The sequence below is a fragment of the Ylistrum balloti genome, unplaced genomic scaffold, assembly GCF_031769215.1.
Source record: "Ylistrum balloti isolate Yb309-2 unplaced genomic scaffold, AGI_CSIRO_Ybal_v1 Utg370324, whole genome shotgun sequence".
Taxonomy (NCBI): Eukaryota; Metazoa; Mollusca; class Bivalvia; order Pectinida; family Pectinidae; genus Ylistrum; species Ylistrum balloti.
In genome coordinates, this window is record NW_026782237.1 from 423,525 (window position 1) to 441,701 (window position 18,177).

General features: G+C 31.2%; 1 protein-coding gene across 1 annotated transcript in view; it reads left to right on the top strand.

The window, feature by feature from the left end:
- Positions 1–14,694, top strand: part of LOC132553394 (sodium channel protein 1 brain-like) — a 56,072-nt gene extending 41,378 nt beyond the window's left edge. Inside the window, exons 20-28 of the mRNA XM_060217640.1 lie at positions 3,365–3,506; positions 3,932–4,105; positions 4,362–4,484; positions 5,545–5,808; positions 6,533–6,586; positions 6,905–7,042; positions 7,219–7,329; positions 9,736–10,006; positions 13,439–14,694. Coding sequence (XP_060073623.1) covers positions 3,365–3,506; positions 3,932–4,105; positions 4,362–4,484; positions 5,545–5,808; positions 6,533–6,586; positions 6,905–7,042; positions 7,219–7,329; positions 9,736–10,006; positions 13,439–14,694 — 2,533 coding nt within the window. The remainder of the gene's footprint in view (positions 1–3,364; positions 3,507–3,931; positions 4,106–4,361; positions 4,485–5,544; positions 5,809–6,532; positions 6,587–6,904; positions 7,043–7,218; positions 7,330–9,735; positions 10,007–13,438) is intronic.
- The last annotated feature ends 3,483 nt before the right edge of the window (positions 14,695–18,177 follow it).

The following is an 18,177-nucleotide window of genomic DNA, read 5'->3' on the forward strand; positions in this document are numbered from 1 at the left end:
AATATCAATGACTGAGTTCTATTTAACGAATTAAGATACAGCCTAAATTGATGGATGGAGTGACGTGGATGGGGATGTTAAATGGTTAATAACAAAAACAGAAAAATAATAGTTTCATCTTTATAATGAACTGTTTTTTGAAAAATTATTGATCATTACTTCAGCATCATTAAATTGATCACAATGTTCACAATGGATCATAAATCAAATGTAAAAGTATTTATTGAACATGGGTTTATTTTTCTTGCATATGTGCCCAACACACAGTAGATTTCTATATTATCATATGCTTTTTTGATGAAATTTCCTGATGACTGCCAAGTATACAAAAAAAAGGAAAAATCTTTGGTTATTACATTTATTTTTGATATCCATCACATTTTAAAAACAGTTTGTTCCAAAATTGTTTAAAATTGATTGCATATTGTTCTGAAAGCATAAAAAGCATGTCATCTGTTGGTAAATTTATTTTATATATTTGTATATATATATATATTTGATCATACTGGTTTCATATAGTCTGCAACGTTGGATTCCTTGGTAAGATATAGAGCTGATCAGTGCTAGAATCAGGTTTTCTGTTCCAACCCTCACAAACTCAGCAAGTTATACAAGTTGTTCTTACAGCTCACATGGCCCGATGGACTATGTAAGCTGTGATCTTATGATCACTCTCTGCATTACAATGTATTTATAATAAAATACCGAATAGAAAAGAATGAATGAAAACATCACTGGGTTGGATCTAGATCCTTGTTGGGCCAAGGGCCTTGTATTTAAGAAGGGAAAGTTGTGGGTCCCTGAGAAGAGATGTACAGGGATCAATACGAAAAATTTATGTTAGTTAATAAATCATACTCTTTCAACATGTGATTCTTTCATAAGTCAGTATCATTTGGCTGTATGGCCACGGGAACTCATAATCACCATTGTGTGAACCAGGGATCTGGGAACAAAAGAACGATAAAAGCTTAATATTGGGGTTGGTGAAAGTCAATGCTTAAATGCCTAGCAAGAAAGTGATTTTATCTTAATTTAGTGTGGAGCATTCTTGAGTGGAAACTCAATTTTGCATCATTAAAGTGTAGTATTATGCAATAGAATAAAAAATGGTGATAAGGTTTTCAAAGCCTAATCCTTCTACATTATCTAATGTGGCAAATGAGATTTCTTATCAAAAGTTATATAAACCTAAGGAATGGTGTTCAGGGAGCATAGGAACAAAAGTTGTAGTCTATTCGAAACCCACTTCTCCCTTTTTCTGCATTTCAAGGCAGAGAAGTGGGATTCTTATTTAGAAAAAACTTTTTTTATGTCCATGGACCATATTTAGTAATTTATAATTAAAGACTGTTGATTTTAAAGACCCTTGGATATCCTGCTGCTATGAGGGTTGGACAGAATAAAAACCCTGTGTATAGGCCAATGTTTAGTCTGTTTTATTTTTAACTTTTCTCTGCAGTCATCATGTGCTACATGTCATTTTTACCAATATAATATGTGATGATGTTGTAATGTCCTGTATTTTCAGCTGCCTTCTTGACTTTTTAAAGCCTTTTGAATCAAAATAAATGAAAAAAAAGAATAGACAAGAAATTGTATTACTTTGTATGAAAACAGCAATGTCAGCTTTATTCAATTTTGTGTCAGTTTTAGATAAACAATTTATACTTCATTGATATTGATTCAAAATCAAAAGAATAAAATCATTAACAAGCATGGAAAAGCATTGTAAGAACATTAATAGTCAAAACGAATGATAACATCAAACACCACATTTTGTTGATGAAATGTTTTAATCCATTAATGAATTCATTGCTTCTAACTGAGTCAGGTTTTATTTCAAATAGGTACTAAAATTGTTTTCAAAACATGATTCATGAAATCATCTAATTTTCAAACTGCAAAAATATTTGTAGGTTTGTACTTCATGATCTTGAAATCATTTTGTGGGCGTGTACATGTATGATAGATAGATATTCTTTATTTCCCTATTTCCATGAGATTATAAGAAGGTTAACGTGGTGCAGTACAAATCTTAAGTGACAAAGGATAGACAGTATTCTGTGAAGATGAGAATAAAATTGATTTAACAGTTAAATGCATAATCGATTCATGATTTGTTCTACATCAATCCAACCATTTGAATACACATTTTAGATATCACTTTTGTGATACATTTCGTCATTTCCGGCCCATTCAGTATTCGATACATTTAAATCATTGGATCGTTTGTAAAGAATTAATTGCAGTTGTACTCTCTCACTCATTTCCATGAAGTTTTTTATCTGTAGAAAGTTAGTAGTAATTTCAAGATTTATGTTTTAGTATGAAATGAAACGAGCTCATTTGTTTTAAATGAGTCATACTCAGATTTTACCTTTGTAGAAATATGTTTTGTTTTTGCCAGTAGAACACTAGTGTTGTAAAGGTGTTGCTTTAATCAAACCCTAAACTTTTTGTGCTATTTGAATGTAGATTACAATTATAGCTGTTCCCTTGCATGATTTATGTTTATCTGAACCTTTCAAGAATTATCAAAAAATGTATTCGTTTTTTTCAAACGTGATATCTTCTGATATTTTGATAAACAATCAAAGGTAACCTGAAATTCATGAAAAATAATTTGTAACGTTATACATTAAACATGATTTAAAACTTTGGAATGTTAACTGAAAACACTTGTCATAAAAAAAGGCAAACTCAGTCAGAGACCAACTAGGATAAAATTTGTCACATGACTAATAGCTAATGGCTAAGTGTTTTGTACACATACTATTGTTAAGACTTTCATTGCGCGAAAATTACTATAAGGTGGACAACATACATTTAAAAATGAAACAAATCCAGAACAAAAAGTTAAACAGATATGACTGTAAAAATAGAGGATTACTAAGGTACTTATGTTCCTGTCATCAGGTGGAATACTTGACTTTTTTGGGGAAATTGAATAATGGTAAAACCATTCAAACAAACAAGCAGGAAACCTTGTGGTTAATGAAAAAGGAAGGATTTTATAAATGTATGTAAAGTTTCACAAAGTCATGACAGAAACAGTTGAAACATCAACATCACTTTAAAGAGACATCTGTTGCTTGCTTGCTTGTTTGTTTGTTTGTTTGGGGTTTTTTGAGAAATTTGCCATTATAAATCTGAGGTGGTAGTGAATTAAGGACTGTTGCATGTGAAGTAGAACAATTACTTAATATTACATTATAGAAATGTCATCTTTTATAAGGATTTGTCAAAAGCTAAATTTAAAATTTGTTTTGTTTTAAATTCCTATGAACTAGAAATGAATTCCATAAATTTTCTGTCATTAAAGGGTCTTGTGGCTTACAGTATTTGTCCTATTGGTTTACAGGTGTGCATGCTGGCAGAAATTTGATGACACAGCATTTGGTAAAAAGTGGTACTTGTTCAGGAAAGTGATGGCTACTGTTATTGAGAACAAAATATTTGAAGGCATCATATTGTTCCTTATCGGTGTGAGCAGTCTAACACTGGTATGTTTATTGATCGATATTTGTTGGTGAAATAACAGAACTGTTATATCTAAGTAATAGTTGCCATACTCATTATCTTTGCACATATCATTGGTGTAGGACTTGATTTATGCATGATTTTTATATTATGATATTTATTTCATAAATATATATTAAATAGATATTACTGTGCCAATCAGATTTCTAGATTTCTAACTATAACAACACTAAATTATTTAAGATACTTGTATGTAAACTTATATATTTGAAAACATGCTTGAAAATATGAAAAATTAATGTTTTAATAGATTTTCTTCCCAGCATAGAAGGATCAGAATTAATTTATCTACATATATCCTGTTCTGCATGTTTGATATTGTTAATATATTTATGTGTTGAAGATAGCTTACCTCCTATTCTGTAATGATGTTTTTTCTTATCCTTAGGCCTTTGAGGATGTCTACTTGTATACTAACCCAACTTTGGAGACAGCATTGAACTGGCTAAACATTATCTTCGCAGTCCTGTTTTCGATTGAGATGTTAATGAAATGGGTTGGAATGGGGTTTAAGAAATACTTCACACAATTCTGGACATTGCTGGACTTTTGCATCGTAGTGGTGAGTGGGAATATTTGTTTTATTTTAGAATATTTTTTGCTGCAATTGTCTGTATCGCACAGGCAATTAATTCAAGTTAAATTGTACATTACACAAAATATGCTTGTATTTTGACAGCACTTTAAATGTAAGACAGAAATAATCCCTTTAGAATTTTTAGTGTCTCTCAAAGCTCCAAGGAACCTTTAAGACTTTTTTTACATTTATATTTTTCTATATTTGAGAAGATTCTAAAGTAAGTGTATATTCCATGCAGGTGTCTATTGCTAGTTTAGCAGCCAAGGCGGCCGGAGTTGACAATATTTCTGCTTTCCGGTCCTTACGTACCCTCAGAGCTTTCAGACCACTCAGAGCAATATCTCGGTGGCAGGGTATGAAGGTAAGCAAAAATTCACTGGATATAAAGGACCCTTACTTGAGGTCCTTTTAGCTTTCTGTCATCATTGTTTAAAATCATCTCCTCATTTGGTTGTACATACCTCTACTTTTGGATAAGAGCCTCCAATTAAATTCAGATTATTGGTAATTTTAGTCTAAAACTCGATATTCTTTCAAAATAATTCAATGATTTTTACGAAAACATTGTCTCTTAAGATGACTTGATACACATATACATGTGTTGTATTAAGATGTGTAAGTACAGGCATAATTAAATTGATGTATGTTCTTTGGTAAAGTTAGAAAATTGAAACATCAAGTATATTACATTATTATTAAACCTCCTACCTTTTTCATTCTACGAATTAAACATTCTACCTTTTTCATTCTTCCGAATTAAACATTCTACGAATTAAACCTCCTACCTTTTTCATTCTTCTGAATTAAACCTCCTATTCCTTTTTCTACCTTTTTCATTCTTTCGAATTAAACATTCTACCTTTTTCATTCTTCCGAATTAAACCTCCTACCTTTTTCATTCTTCCGAATTACACCTCCTACCTTTTTCATTCTTCTGAATTAAACATTCTACCTTTCTCATTCTTCTGAATTAAACATTCTACCTTTTTCATTCTTCTGAATTAAACATTCTACCATTTTCATTCTTCCGAATTAAACATTCTACCTTTTTCATTCTACGAATTAAACCTCCTACCTTTTTCATTCTTCCGAATTAAACATTCTACCTTTTTCATTCTTCCGAATTAAACCTCCTACCTTTTTCATTCTTCTGAATTAAACCTCCTACCTTTCTCATTCTTCTGAATTAAACATTCTACCTTTTTCATTCTTCTGAATTAAACATTCTACCATTTTCATTCTTCTGAATTAAACATTCTACCATTTTCATTCTTCTGAATTAAACATTCTACCATTTTCATTCTGCCGAATTAAACCTCTACCTTTCTATTTCTTCTGATTTATTTATTGGATGACTGAAATATTTTACCAATTGACTAAAATGGCGTGAAGTAAATGTATCTACTTTTGTTTGAACACAGATTGTGGTGAATGCACTGATGTTGGCCATACCTGCTATCTGTAATGTACTCGTGGTGTGCATGGTCTTCTGGCTTATATTCAGTATCATGGGCGTCCAGTTCTTCAGTGGAAAATTTTTCAAGTGTATTGATGAAGATGGTGCAAGACTGGAGTCTACTGTAACTGCCAATAAATCAGAGTGTTTAGCCAAAAATTATACCTGGCAAAATTCGAAGATCAACTTCGATAATGTTATCAGTGGATATCTCGCTCTGTTTCAAGTTGTAAGTAATTCTTATTTATATTTCTGTAGGATCAAGGTTAAATCATAAGAGTAATTTCATAGATAATCTTTCATGATCGAGATTAACAGTGAAACCACACAAAACCTTACAATACAATCAGTTATTGTTCTACTGTATGATTTCTCATTCTAGATACAAATGTTCCTTGCTACCCAAACTGTTCAATATCCAAGGGTTTGTTCTCAATATCAAATTGGGGTTTGAAATGTTTGCCACTCATTAAACATGGTACCCAGTGGTAATATTGTCACTACCCAAGTCTTATTATGAGGATATTCCATTATGTAGATTTGACATGGATTTACACAATGATTTTTATCAAGGAGGCAGACATAAATCTTCTGTCTCATTTTGCTGTACATTTGCAAGGGTGTTTTTCTCTTAATTGCCCGTTTTATCAATTTTAGAAAAGAAATAGATTGCATTTAAGCTGTCCTCATAGCCTTTTGAAAAATAGAAATTAAGAAAGACCAGAGTTCTTGTCTGGAATTCCATTCAAACTATACAAAAGAGCCCCATCTAATCTGAAAAATTAGCAATACGTTCTCAGTTAAAGCAGTATTGAATTGAGAGGTGGCATTAAGTAGATAAAAACAGTAATTGCCAGCTGAAATTTGATATTGAGTTCATAAATTTCCCATTATTCTTCTTTCTTGTAATATAGGTAACCTCAGGTTATTTTGTTATTTTCTATTGTCTTCAGGCAACTTTTGAGGGATGGATGGAAGTGATGATTGATGCTGTTGATGCAACTGATGTAAGCTTAAAAGGAAGCAGACCTTAATTGTAGAACTGTAGCACTGGAGTTACAAGTTTCAAATGACATTATAAATTATAAAGATTTTTGTCTTTTCATCCTAACAAAAGTTAAAACAGTTCTTATTGGTCAGATAATTTTCTGATATATCCTTTTTATAAGCTTGCATGGAATACAGACCAGGCTATGTACATTTTAAAAGGAGAAGAAATGAGTTATTTATGATTGCAAAGGTAACAGATGGTTGAAGGAAACCTTTGAATTTTTTTTTAAACATTACTGAATAAGTTATATAAGAATATGTAATTTGATTTACAGGTGGACGAACAACCAAGATTTGAGGCTGGATTGTACTATTACCTGTACTTCGTGGCATTCATCATTTTTGGAGCATTCTTCACATTGAATCTGTTTATTGGTGTCATCATTGAAAACTTTAATGCTCTCAAGAAAAAGGTAAATAACCTCACTTTTCTGTGAAATCTCGCTGTAGAGGAACTTTAATTGTTGTTAATAATGCAATGGTTTTATTAAAAGAAAATCTGCCAGTGAAAGTACTATTATCAATAAAAATAACTGTTCTCTGTATTTTTCCTTTTCTGAAAGGTGTTTACTTTTTTTTCAAATTTCAGTATGAAGGCAGTTATTTGGATATGTTCCTCACTCAAGGCCAACGAAATTATATGAACACACTGAAGAAACTAGCGAATAAGAAGCCCCAGAAAACAGTCAAGAGACCAAAGGTAGCAAATATTACTGGTTTAAATCAACGCAGAAAAAAAATGTTTAAAGAACGCATCTTCTTGTTCTCCATTATCAAGAGAGTCCATTAGGGAAACATGTTTTATGAAGATATTTATGTATATATTTAATTAAGATAAGGTTCTTTTAAAATCAATAGTGAAATTCTTTCAGGGTCCAAGTTTTTGGGTAAGTTTTATTAGCTTTGTAGCGCATGTTCTGCTAGGAATGTTTACAGAAACAGGAATCCGACTTGCTACGACAATGTATATATGTTTTCATGTATCTATATATGTATAAGCAAAAAAGTAGTAATGACATCACGGAAAGAAATTTGTTTAAAATATATTTGGAGGGGAATAACCTGTGTCAAGGCACGTTTTTTTTTTTTTTTTTTTTTTTTAACAAAAATGGACTTTTTTTTTTTTTTTTTTTTTATATTTTTTTTTTTTTTTTTTAATTTTTTTTAATTCTATCATCTGCATCTGGAAGCCAATCATCAACAGGCTCTTTGAAATGAGAAATCCATCGTAATTCCTAGTGAATGGCATTCAATAAACATTGTTTTGCTTGGTTGCAGAATATGTCTCTATTGGACCGTCCTGTCATTATTAATTTTCAATTCTAATTAAACATTTATTTGCTTGTACAGTAATGATTAAATCATTGATCATAAAAGTTGACTAGAACATTCATTATTATTGTTTGCATCATTTAGTATTGTTATTTTGACTGTTTTGTTGAATCGTCTTCCCAAATTCTGGCTGAATGAAAGTATTTTCTAAATTCTCTCAGTAATTCGTATAGTTTTGTTTGCAGTAGAACTGATGGTCTGTTATTCCAAGCATTATCTAAATAGTGTGTAAATAGACTACAACATCATGCTGGTCATTGAATGTCTGCTATTAACTAACAGTATCCACGCTGCTTGTCGAGCTCTACATTTATATTTATTCACAATGTATAATTTCACTTTAAAGTCAATGGTGGTGAGAAAATCACATTTTTTCATAAAACATTAAATTTTATCAACTTTTTTATTATTACTACATTTTAATTTTGCAATTTTTTTCAATATACTTTTTTTTTACATTATATTTGTGCTGTAAATCAAGTCATGTACATATTATATATCAATGCCAGCAGTTTAAAAATCTTTGTCTTTTTTCCCATTAGAATTAAGGCATAAACACTGTTGACCTGATGTTGTGTTCTGGAAAGTCTTGTTCTGCTCTTGAAACCTGTACCTTTCAGATTCACTTCTTTTATTCTCATTCTAAAGGTCAATGGATTATGTTGAATTGCATGAATTATATTCAAAGTCTTTGTTACATCAAATTACATCAGATCATTTAAAATTCATTTCATTTTATTACATAGACATCACCATACCAAATACCAATACAGTGTTTCATTATCATGGTAAAAGTATTGGAATATTGCTAAAGCATTTTAGTGAAAGGATCCAACTATATATGGACATCTGCCATTAATCTGTTTATTCCATTCTATGTCTATGGTGTCTGAAAGGCAATGCTTGTGTACTTTGGTATATCAAAATGGTTGTATGTTCTGTTATTCATGTTTTAAAATAGTGTTGGCAACAATGAAAATGTCATGTTATTCTGTTGTTCTATCTGACAAACTTCCTATTTCTTTCAAATGTGTAGATTATAATTTTAAAAAATGATAATTTTGGTCTTATGAAAAGCCATAACTGAATCAGTTATGATTGGACATCAAAAATCTGTATTGTTCTTTTCTCATGTCCTGTAATGTTATGCATGTGTCTCGTTATTTTTCTGTAAATTAATGTTGTACAAGTATATTCCATATCAAGAAATGTTCATTTTTTTTCTTTTCTTCTAATCATATTATTTTTATATCGAGCAATGTTTGAAAAGGAAAATTAAGCTAAACAAAGAGATCTTAGTTACTTATGACTTTTGCATAACTATAACTTTTCATTTTGAAAAAATATAGAGGAAAATGGAAAGCAAACTGTACATATATACATATATATAATACATATGTAAGCTTACATCAATCCAGCTCCAAACCTTGAATAGGTCTTTGAATTCATTTTTTTACTTGATTTGAATAATTTAATTTTCCCACATTTTGTTCACCACAGATGTATCATTTGATAACAACATGCACTTATATGCAGACATTACTACTCAATTATGTATTTGTAATATCGTGCTTAAGAAATCCCAGCAAGCAATTCCAAGACAATAAGCCGTAAAACAAAACATCTAAGTAACAGATTCATTTTATGTTTCATCTGCCTTTGTCAAAATATTTTAGGAAGTAACACTTAATGTATTTCAACCTAATAGATCAATTGCAAAATCTTTTTAACGTAAAAAGATACCATACTATGAAAATTTTACTTTCTGTTTCAGAATTCCTTCCAAGCAGTATTTTATGATGTGTCTGTTAGCAGCAAGTTTGACTTGGCAATTATAGTGTTCATATTTCTGAACATGATTATAATGGCCGTGGACCACTACAAAATGTCCGACCTGGTCACAGATGTCCTGGATATCATGAACATAGTTTTCACTACAGTCTTCACTATGGAGGCTGTGGTCAAAATCATTGGTCTGCGTCTGCATTACTTCCGACAACCTTGGAACGTATTTGACTTTGTGGTGGTGGTCCTCTCTTTAGGAGGTAAAAATTATTAATTATTATATGTAATTAGTATAGAACATTTATAACAAGTGATGCCTTTGCTAACTTTTCACAAAACTCATAGTTATTTTATGAATCATTCGTAATACCGGGTACATATATGTTGATCAATGATAGCTTACACCTCATGATCATTTATCTAGTACATGTACCTCTGTGACATAGTAAAAACAGATTGCCCAAAAGTTCTCATAACATATTCAAAAGACTTGGTAACTTCTTTACCAAATTTTTTTGATTTTTCATTTGTGGAAACAAGACAATTTGATTGCATATATGTTAATCACTGTCATAATTTGACATTTGAAATATTCATCTGTCTTATCAGTGAAGACTTTTATTTTACAGCAGGTGCATGTATTAAATAAATGCTAGAACAATATATAAATGACTATAATATGTTACTAGATATCACTTATGTGACCATTTGATAGGGTGTACTATTAGATCATTTATGTGGAGTTTATAGGTGCTAGATACTAATAATATAGACGTCATTAATTATATGGAATATGACTCTCTAATCTTTGCATGCATTGTGTTATAACATTTCTCATTTTTTAATCAATATATATATATATGTGTGTAGGTGAACAAAAACCAAAAGGAGTAAATCAACTTCAGTTACATTGTTTACACATTTCACAATTAGCTGAAGTCAGTGTTTAGATATTGAACTCACTGTCTTTGTAGAAATAGTTTCTTTGTTGGAGTATAATCAGATCAGACAGTTCCTGTACTTTGTGTACAATATGTTCTAACAAGTTTTGTCATACTCAATGTCACTCATTTCATTGCTAAATTTTTAGTGGTGATTTTGGACGCAGCAGGTAACATTCTAATGTTAAATGTTTGGAGTGAAATATATATTACACTCTCCTGGCTTCTTGTCAAATATCATTTGGAAAAATTCTAATCTTCAAATATTGATATATACAAAATTGATCAATTTGAGTCAACTGCAATATTTTCTTTTCACAAATTTTTGTTATATAGTAAGTGAAAAATCATTTGTCTTTAACCCGCTTTCTCAAATTTGTGACATTTAAACACTAGTAAATAATCGGGTCTTCATATTTTAGGGTTCATATAACACAGCATTAACATTGAAACTGAATTAAGTCTATAAGAAGTTAATATATAAAGAGATATTAAAGTTATTTATTATTTAAGTAATCTAACATATTGATTTCAGTGCTACACCAGTACAAAGGATGTGCAAAGGCTTAATTATACAGTTTATTGCTGGTTTTATATAAGATTTAAGCTATGATTTTACATCAGAAAAAATATGGCTGCAACAAAAATGCTAAATATATCTTGTCACATTCTATTTCAAAAAGCAGGGTTAATTCAAATGTTATTTTCAAAAATATAACTTTGATATATAGTATGTATTTTGACAGAAGCCTCGAGTTTGAGCTTAGAATTAAATTGTATTTTACAGTAGTAAGTGATATTGCATCTTGGAATATAGACCCTGCTCTTAAAGCTGCAAATTGATTAATGAATAGGACCAAGGTATTTGTATTGAGTACAGGGTCTGTATGTCCGAGTAAAGTAGACAAAGTAGATCAGAAAGTAGGAATGTTTAAATCATGTTCACATAATTAGAATTTCCTCTTTAATTTCAATTATCCTGTGTACATGTAAAGATATATTGTTTGATAAAGAAAAAGTCCATGTGTTCACAAAATCTGCTTGATATGTACCAGGTATAAGAAAGTAACTTCATTTGAAGACTGAAGCGTACCTAGTATCTGTTATACTGTATAAAGAACACTAGAAATTTTATCCGTCTATTTCATATCTTAAAATGAGAAGTATTTTTTATAAAACTGCATTGAATGCATGTTGTATCCGAGTTGAAAAAACACACTTTAAATTTTGAATGAATCCCTCTGCTGCATCCAGCATCAACCAGCTTACGTGAACCTTCATGCTAGACCTATAACACATTGCTAGCTTTAAGGGTGACAGTGTTGAAGTAGGCTGCACACACGTAGTGGAGAATTCACGCCAAGTTGATCAATTGTACATCATGTACGTCACTTAGATGTGCATCAATGATGAAATAGGTTGAATGCTTTATAAGTTCATACATTGTTTTGAAAAATGCACACTTATGGTTGAATTGCAAAAAAATAAATTTGCTAAACGCTTGTATAGCAAAGAATATCTTACCAGATTATATTAGTGTATAAAGGAATTTCCTATTGTAATATTATATTATGTATTGTGACACTTCATTGTCACACAATTTGCTTTAAGGTTATATTTTAAGTTCATAGTAATTACCTACATGTATATATTTTGTTTCGCACAGTAAACAAGTCCAGTTGTGGCATACTAACCGTTCTTATGTATCTCCAACCTGAGCTGTCCTTATTAAATGCATATTTGGATTCACTATGCTTCCTATGTGAATGATATATTCCTCCAACACCAGACTTGATATTTCTCCAACACTTCCTTCCTTACATGGAACGAAGTGTCGTTAACAGTCATATTGATTCATAGATTCGATCAAGTAACTAATTTGATGTCATAGTTCTGTTATTGAAAATGTGTCTGTATATTTTCACACAAATTTTCAGTATTTAAACATTTGTGTTCTACAATTAACCTAACTTTATTGCTTATTGATAAAAGTTCCAATACTAAAGCATATTAAATAGTATGTACTTTAATTTGCTTTTAGTTCAAGGATAGTATGATACATAAATGGGAGGTTTGATAAAGTGTAACATCATCAGGGGGCTTTTAAAGGTTAGCCATGAATTGATACATAAATATTTAAAACACAGAATTACATGAATTTGTTAGAAGTAGTTTTAATATATATATATAATTGTACAACTGTAATTTCAATTCAACAATCACATAATGGATTTCTTGTTGGAAACTTTGATGATTCATTTAACACCAAGTCATTGTCTATTGCTAATACCTGCCATTTCAAAAGTATCAAACTTCATGTGTACAACACATATCATATGGAAATCATGTTTCTGTTGCTTTGTCATGAACTTCTAACATTTGTCAGACTTAGTATTTTTGTTCAGCAAGGCTTGATGGGGAAACCTGCAAATGCCTTTTGCTGTGGGGCTGTGGGGAATACTATACACTTGATAAATGGATAAAAAGATGGAAAATGATTAATTTTGCTGTAAATGCTTGATACCCACTTAACCTGAAAGCACAAATTAGGCGAGATGAATTGTATTTATTGACTTAAATATGATGGTATCAAAACTGTGAAATGATAGAGATGAGGAGGAAAACATGTAAATATACATTATAATTTGTGTTTAATCCTACACTTAATGTGATAGCTCCTGACAGTAATTTTCCTTACTTGAACAATTACGGTGGCAAATATTAATTCATGTTCGATTTTCTCTTCTTCAGGTATCATACTGGACCAGGTTCTTGATGGGCTTATCGTTTCTCCAACGCTTCTCAGGGTTGTTCGTGTGTTTAGAATTGGTCGGGTCCTGCGACTTATCAAGGCAGCAAAGGGTATACGAAAGCTTTTGTTTGCCCTCATTATATCCCTGCCCGCTCTCCTCAACATCGGAGCATTATTGTTCTTGGTCATGTACATCTTTGCCATTATCGGCATGTCCTCCTTTGGGAATGTGAAAATTGAGTCTCCTCTTGATGATACAGTGAATTTCCAGACGTTTGGTAATAGTTTTGTGTTGCTGCTACGTTTGTCTACGTCAGCAGGATGGAATGATATTCTCGAGCCGTTGCTTATAGAGCCACCGGATTGCGATCCCGATTACATCATACGGTCAGATGGAAGTAAAGTGGAATCGAGCAATGGTGACTGTGGGACTCCATGGCTGGCTTACTTCTTTATGGTAGCCTACATTATTGTGATATTTTTAATTGTGATAAACATGTACATTGCTGTGATTCTGGAAAACTTTAATCAGGCTCACGAACAGGAGGAAGTTGGTGTAACTGAAGATGACTTTGATGAGTTTTACGTGGTCTGGGAAAAGTTTGATCCTCTAGCCACTCAATACATAAAGTATGAACAGTTATCAACCTTTGTGGCAGATCTTGATCCTCCACTTGGCATACCTAAGCCAAATGAGATAGCTTTAGTGGCATGTGATTTACCAATCATGGAAGGGGACAAAATTCATTGTTTGGATGTGCTCATAGCACTAGTGAAAAACGTCCTAGGACGGGTGGAAGAAACAGAGGAATTTAAAGAATTGCGTGCTCAAATGGAAGAGAAATTTGAAGAAACTTTCCCAACACGTGTCAACAATGGCAAAATGTCTAGCACAATGCAGAAAAAGAAGGAAGATGTGGCTGCAAAAACATTACAACGAGCATGGCGTAGCTTCAAAACACAGAAACAGCTTCGCAACATCACAAAAATGGCCATGGACAAAAGCAAGGATGATGAAGACAAAAAGTCCAAGGGTGGAGCACTTGCTGCGCTTGGCCAGCGCCTCTCTACAGCTCTTTCAAATTTCTTCAGTGGTTCATCTCGTCCTGGTAGTGCTGCTAGTGCACGTAGTGTAAAAAGTTCTGACCCTGACGCGGGCAAAACGAAAGTGAACACAAACACGCTACAGATGCCATCTGTTGGGGCTCTATACAACAACCAGAAAGATGAAAATAATAGAGATGTAGAATTGTGATAATACTTGAAATATAATTGTTTTAACTCTTTGGACGAGATGAATATGAAATGTAATTGCGAATGTGTATGCGTTATCTGTTGAATAGCATGTTGATTATTGCTGCTGTGTCTAATATGTACTGGTGATCCATTTTGTGTAAAGGGCATGGTGAAATTATTATTGTCAACTCCATCAAAGGAAGTGTTTCGCTGGAAATGTATCTGAAATAGAAAAATATAAAAAGGATCTGAATATGGTCTTATAGCCTCTATTGTGTTTAAGAACAAGACCAAGAGGTTTACCCAGCCAGAAACAAGGATTGCTATTGGCTGACGTAGGAGGGACACATCAAACTAGTGTCTCAGACTTAGCCTAATGAACATCCATATGTCCATTTATAACTTAATAAGCATAATTTTTACTTATGCCTCTCAAACTACTGTGATAGCTGTCGTTCAAAATAGCGACAATATTTCTGTTAATGTTGTACATAATTAAGTATTACCCATGGGAGAAAAATGATGCAAGCAGTTTTGTGAAACTCTAAAGACTAGATGGATTTTGTGGTTTTCTTTTTTATTTAACATGGATAGGTATGAATGATTTTACTGTGGTAATTTCCATCATCAGGAAGGATAAGTGTTCTGTTATACTAATGTAATATGAATAATATTAAGTAAAATTCTACAAAATTTATATATTAAACTGTGATCTATTCTGAACAAACTTATTTTCCTTCAGGTCGATGTTAAATTTACTTTTTTGTTTTAAAAAATTCAAAATGAATAACAAAACTTTTTTTCAGTGAAGAAAATATAGGTGTACTTATTCATACAGAATAAACATAGGTACCTTACATTTTGTTTGCAAATAATATGGTTTACATTAATCGCTTATTAAGCTTTGCTTAAAGTAATAGTTGTCTGGTACTACCCCATCTGACTAGATACGCGACAATGTAGGTGTCCTGGTGATATTGTTGATTTCCTTTTCTTGTTATTTATTTCAGTTACATTTCTACAATAATGTAAATCTTTTTATTGGGGTTATTTTCATTGGTGATAAAAAAAAAACTTGAGAACAAAAAAAAAATTAAGTTTTACCTTGCTCTGCTATTTCCTCTTTCACAGATTACCTTTCTGCATATTTTTCACCATATTATTCAGCGAGAAAATATATTACTGCAGTTTATTTTTCTGTAATACCATAATCCTGTTAAATATAATTTTTCTATTAAATTTTTTATTCATAGCGATATCTTATTCATTTCTTGAACTATATAGATCTGACATGTCATATCTTATTGTAAAAAATTGAGGTTTGCGGTTTCCTCAATTTTAGCAATTTACAATATCACCTGTTTTGTAGCATAATTGTATCTTAGCTTATATTTGAAATTAAATTAATTGATCATTTTGTTTCTTTTTGATTTTAATGTGGTTGTTCTTGTATATTACTGATTGTCAAAAGTTCACAGTTGCCAAAAACTAAATGTAGATCTAACACACATTTATGTTGTTGTCACATTGTTCTTTGTATTTATCTTTCTATGAGTACATGGAGGTTTCCTTTATCATTATTCTTATCTATGTCATTTAGTATCATATTCAACTTCACTAGTCATTGCAACTCGTTCATACCTTTTTTACCATTTCGAGTTATAGAACGGACACAATGTTTTTTCTCCCTCTCAGTTATAATGGGAATTGTTTTTGTGTTAATTAAACCTTTAGAACGCTTCATTCTTTCATCAAATTTAAGGTTGAGAGAAAAAAAAAAGGAAAGTGTTTTAGCGAAATGGTTATTTAGGTTATAAGAGTGCAATTTTCATTTTGCAAACCAACTTCTTATAAAATCATTAATTTTGCACTTCAGAACGGGATGTCATTCATAGATATAATAAATGAATATGAAATAAGAAGAATTCAAGTGATAAGGAAAAAGTTGTCTCATTTAAAACAAGTTTGAGTGAGAGAACTTGTATACTTCTGTACTTTGTATGTTATAAGTATGTCCTACTCTGTTTGGTTTTTGATATTCAAGTATTTGGTTCCAACTTAGAAAGGAATTGGCCCAAGATAATCAGATGAAATTTATATTATATCCTTTTGGTAACATGAACTAATGAATGACCAACTTCTTAAATACATAAATTGTTAGTGCAGAAAAGAGACACTGATGTAGCTTCATTTGATAATATAAAATATGATGTAATGACACAATAAAAAACAGATCTGTATTTCATTTTCCCGAATTTTTTATTTTAGAACCAGTTCAGTGAACAAATTTAAAGAATTCAAATCTCATTGTTAACAACATTTATTTTACTTATCACTTTTAAGAAAACCTTGAATTATGAATATGTTATTGTCTGTGGAATTATTAAGTGCTAAACTATGTGATTATTATGCAAATTGAAGTAATATCCTCATGAGTGATGTGCCAATGTATCGTAAGTGTACAAGAATCTCTCTGAAAATGTCATGCAAATCTGGAAAATGCTTGTATTATCACTGTTTTCCAGGTGCAAATTTTTTGATACACAATATGAACTCAGAATTTTATCATTATGGCAATGGTATATTTGTTATTTTCAATCTTCTGTAAAGTGCACGATGTATGTGTTGTTTGATTTTGATGATTCGTCATCCAGATAAATGTTTTTGAATGACTTTATATGATACAAAAATATTAGTATTTGAACACAAAGCTGATTCCATTTAAAGAGGTTATAAAATTTTCAAGAAATCCTGTAAATCTGTCTTGTCTAATGACCCTCATAGATGATATATGATAAATATCAAATTTGTCCCACTTTCCTGAACTATTTTGTGATGCTTTTGAAAAACACAGTAACAGGATAAAAGTCTTCAAAAATAAGAGATGAAGTTTTAAAAACTGCCATTTACAACACTCATCTGCTCTTTTTTCATACTTTCTTAATCGAAATTTGTGGAATTTAATTGAATTTGGATTTTTAAGAGAGTGACTTGATGTGTTAGAAATGACACTAAAACAAAAGATATAAGACTGGATATCCATGGAGATATAAGACTGGATATCCATGAAGATATAAGACTGGATATCCGTGAAGATAAATAGTAATAGTTTGATGGTTTGATCAAGGTAGATATAATATCCATCAGTCCATATTAGGTCATAACATTAAACACGGTTTTACAAACCTGATCTTTTCCTGATTATGAGGTACTAAATGGGAAACAATTGATATGCTGCGTTATGTTATCATCGCCAATATATTTTCTAAACTTGCGAGATGTCATGTGTATAATCTCAACCATGCCATACCGATTGGTATAGGTGTTATAATGATTTAGAGATATAAACAATAGTAGTCTAATGAGAGACGGATGTGGTATGTGATCTAAGGACTTCTAACTTGTCATGACAACCCTTTATTACTAGTTTTAGGTCCTTTACACATTATTTCAAGTTACATTTCAATCTTATCAAACTTAAATGCATTGATGAATGATTCTA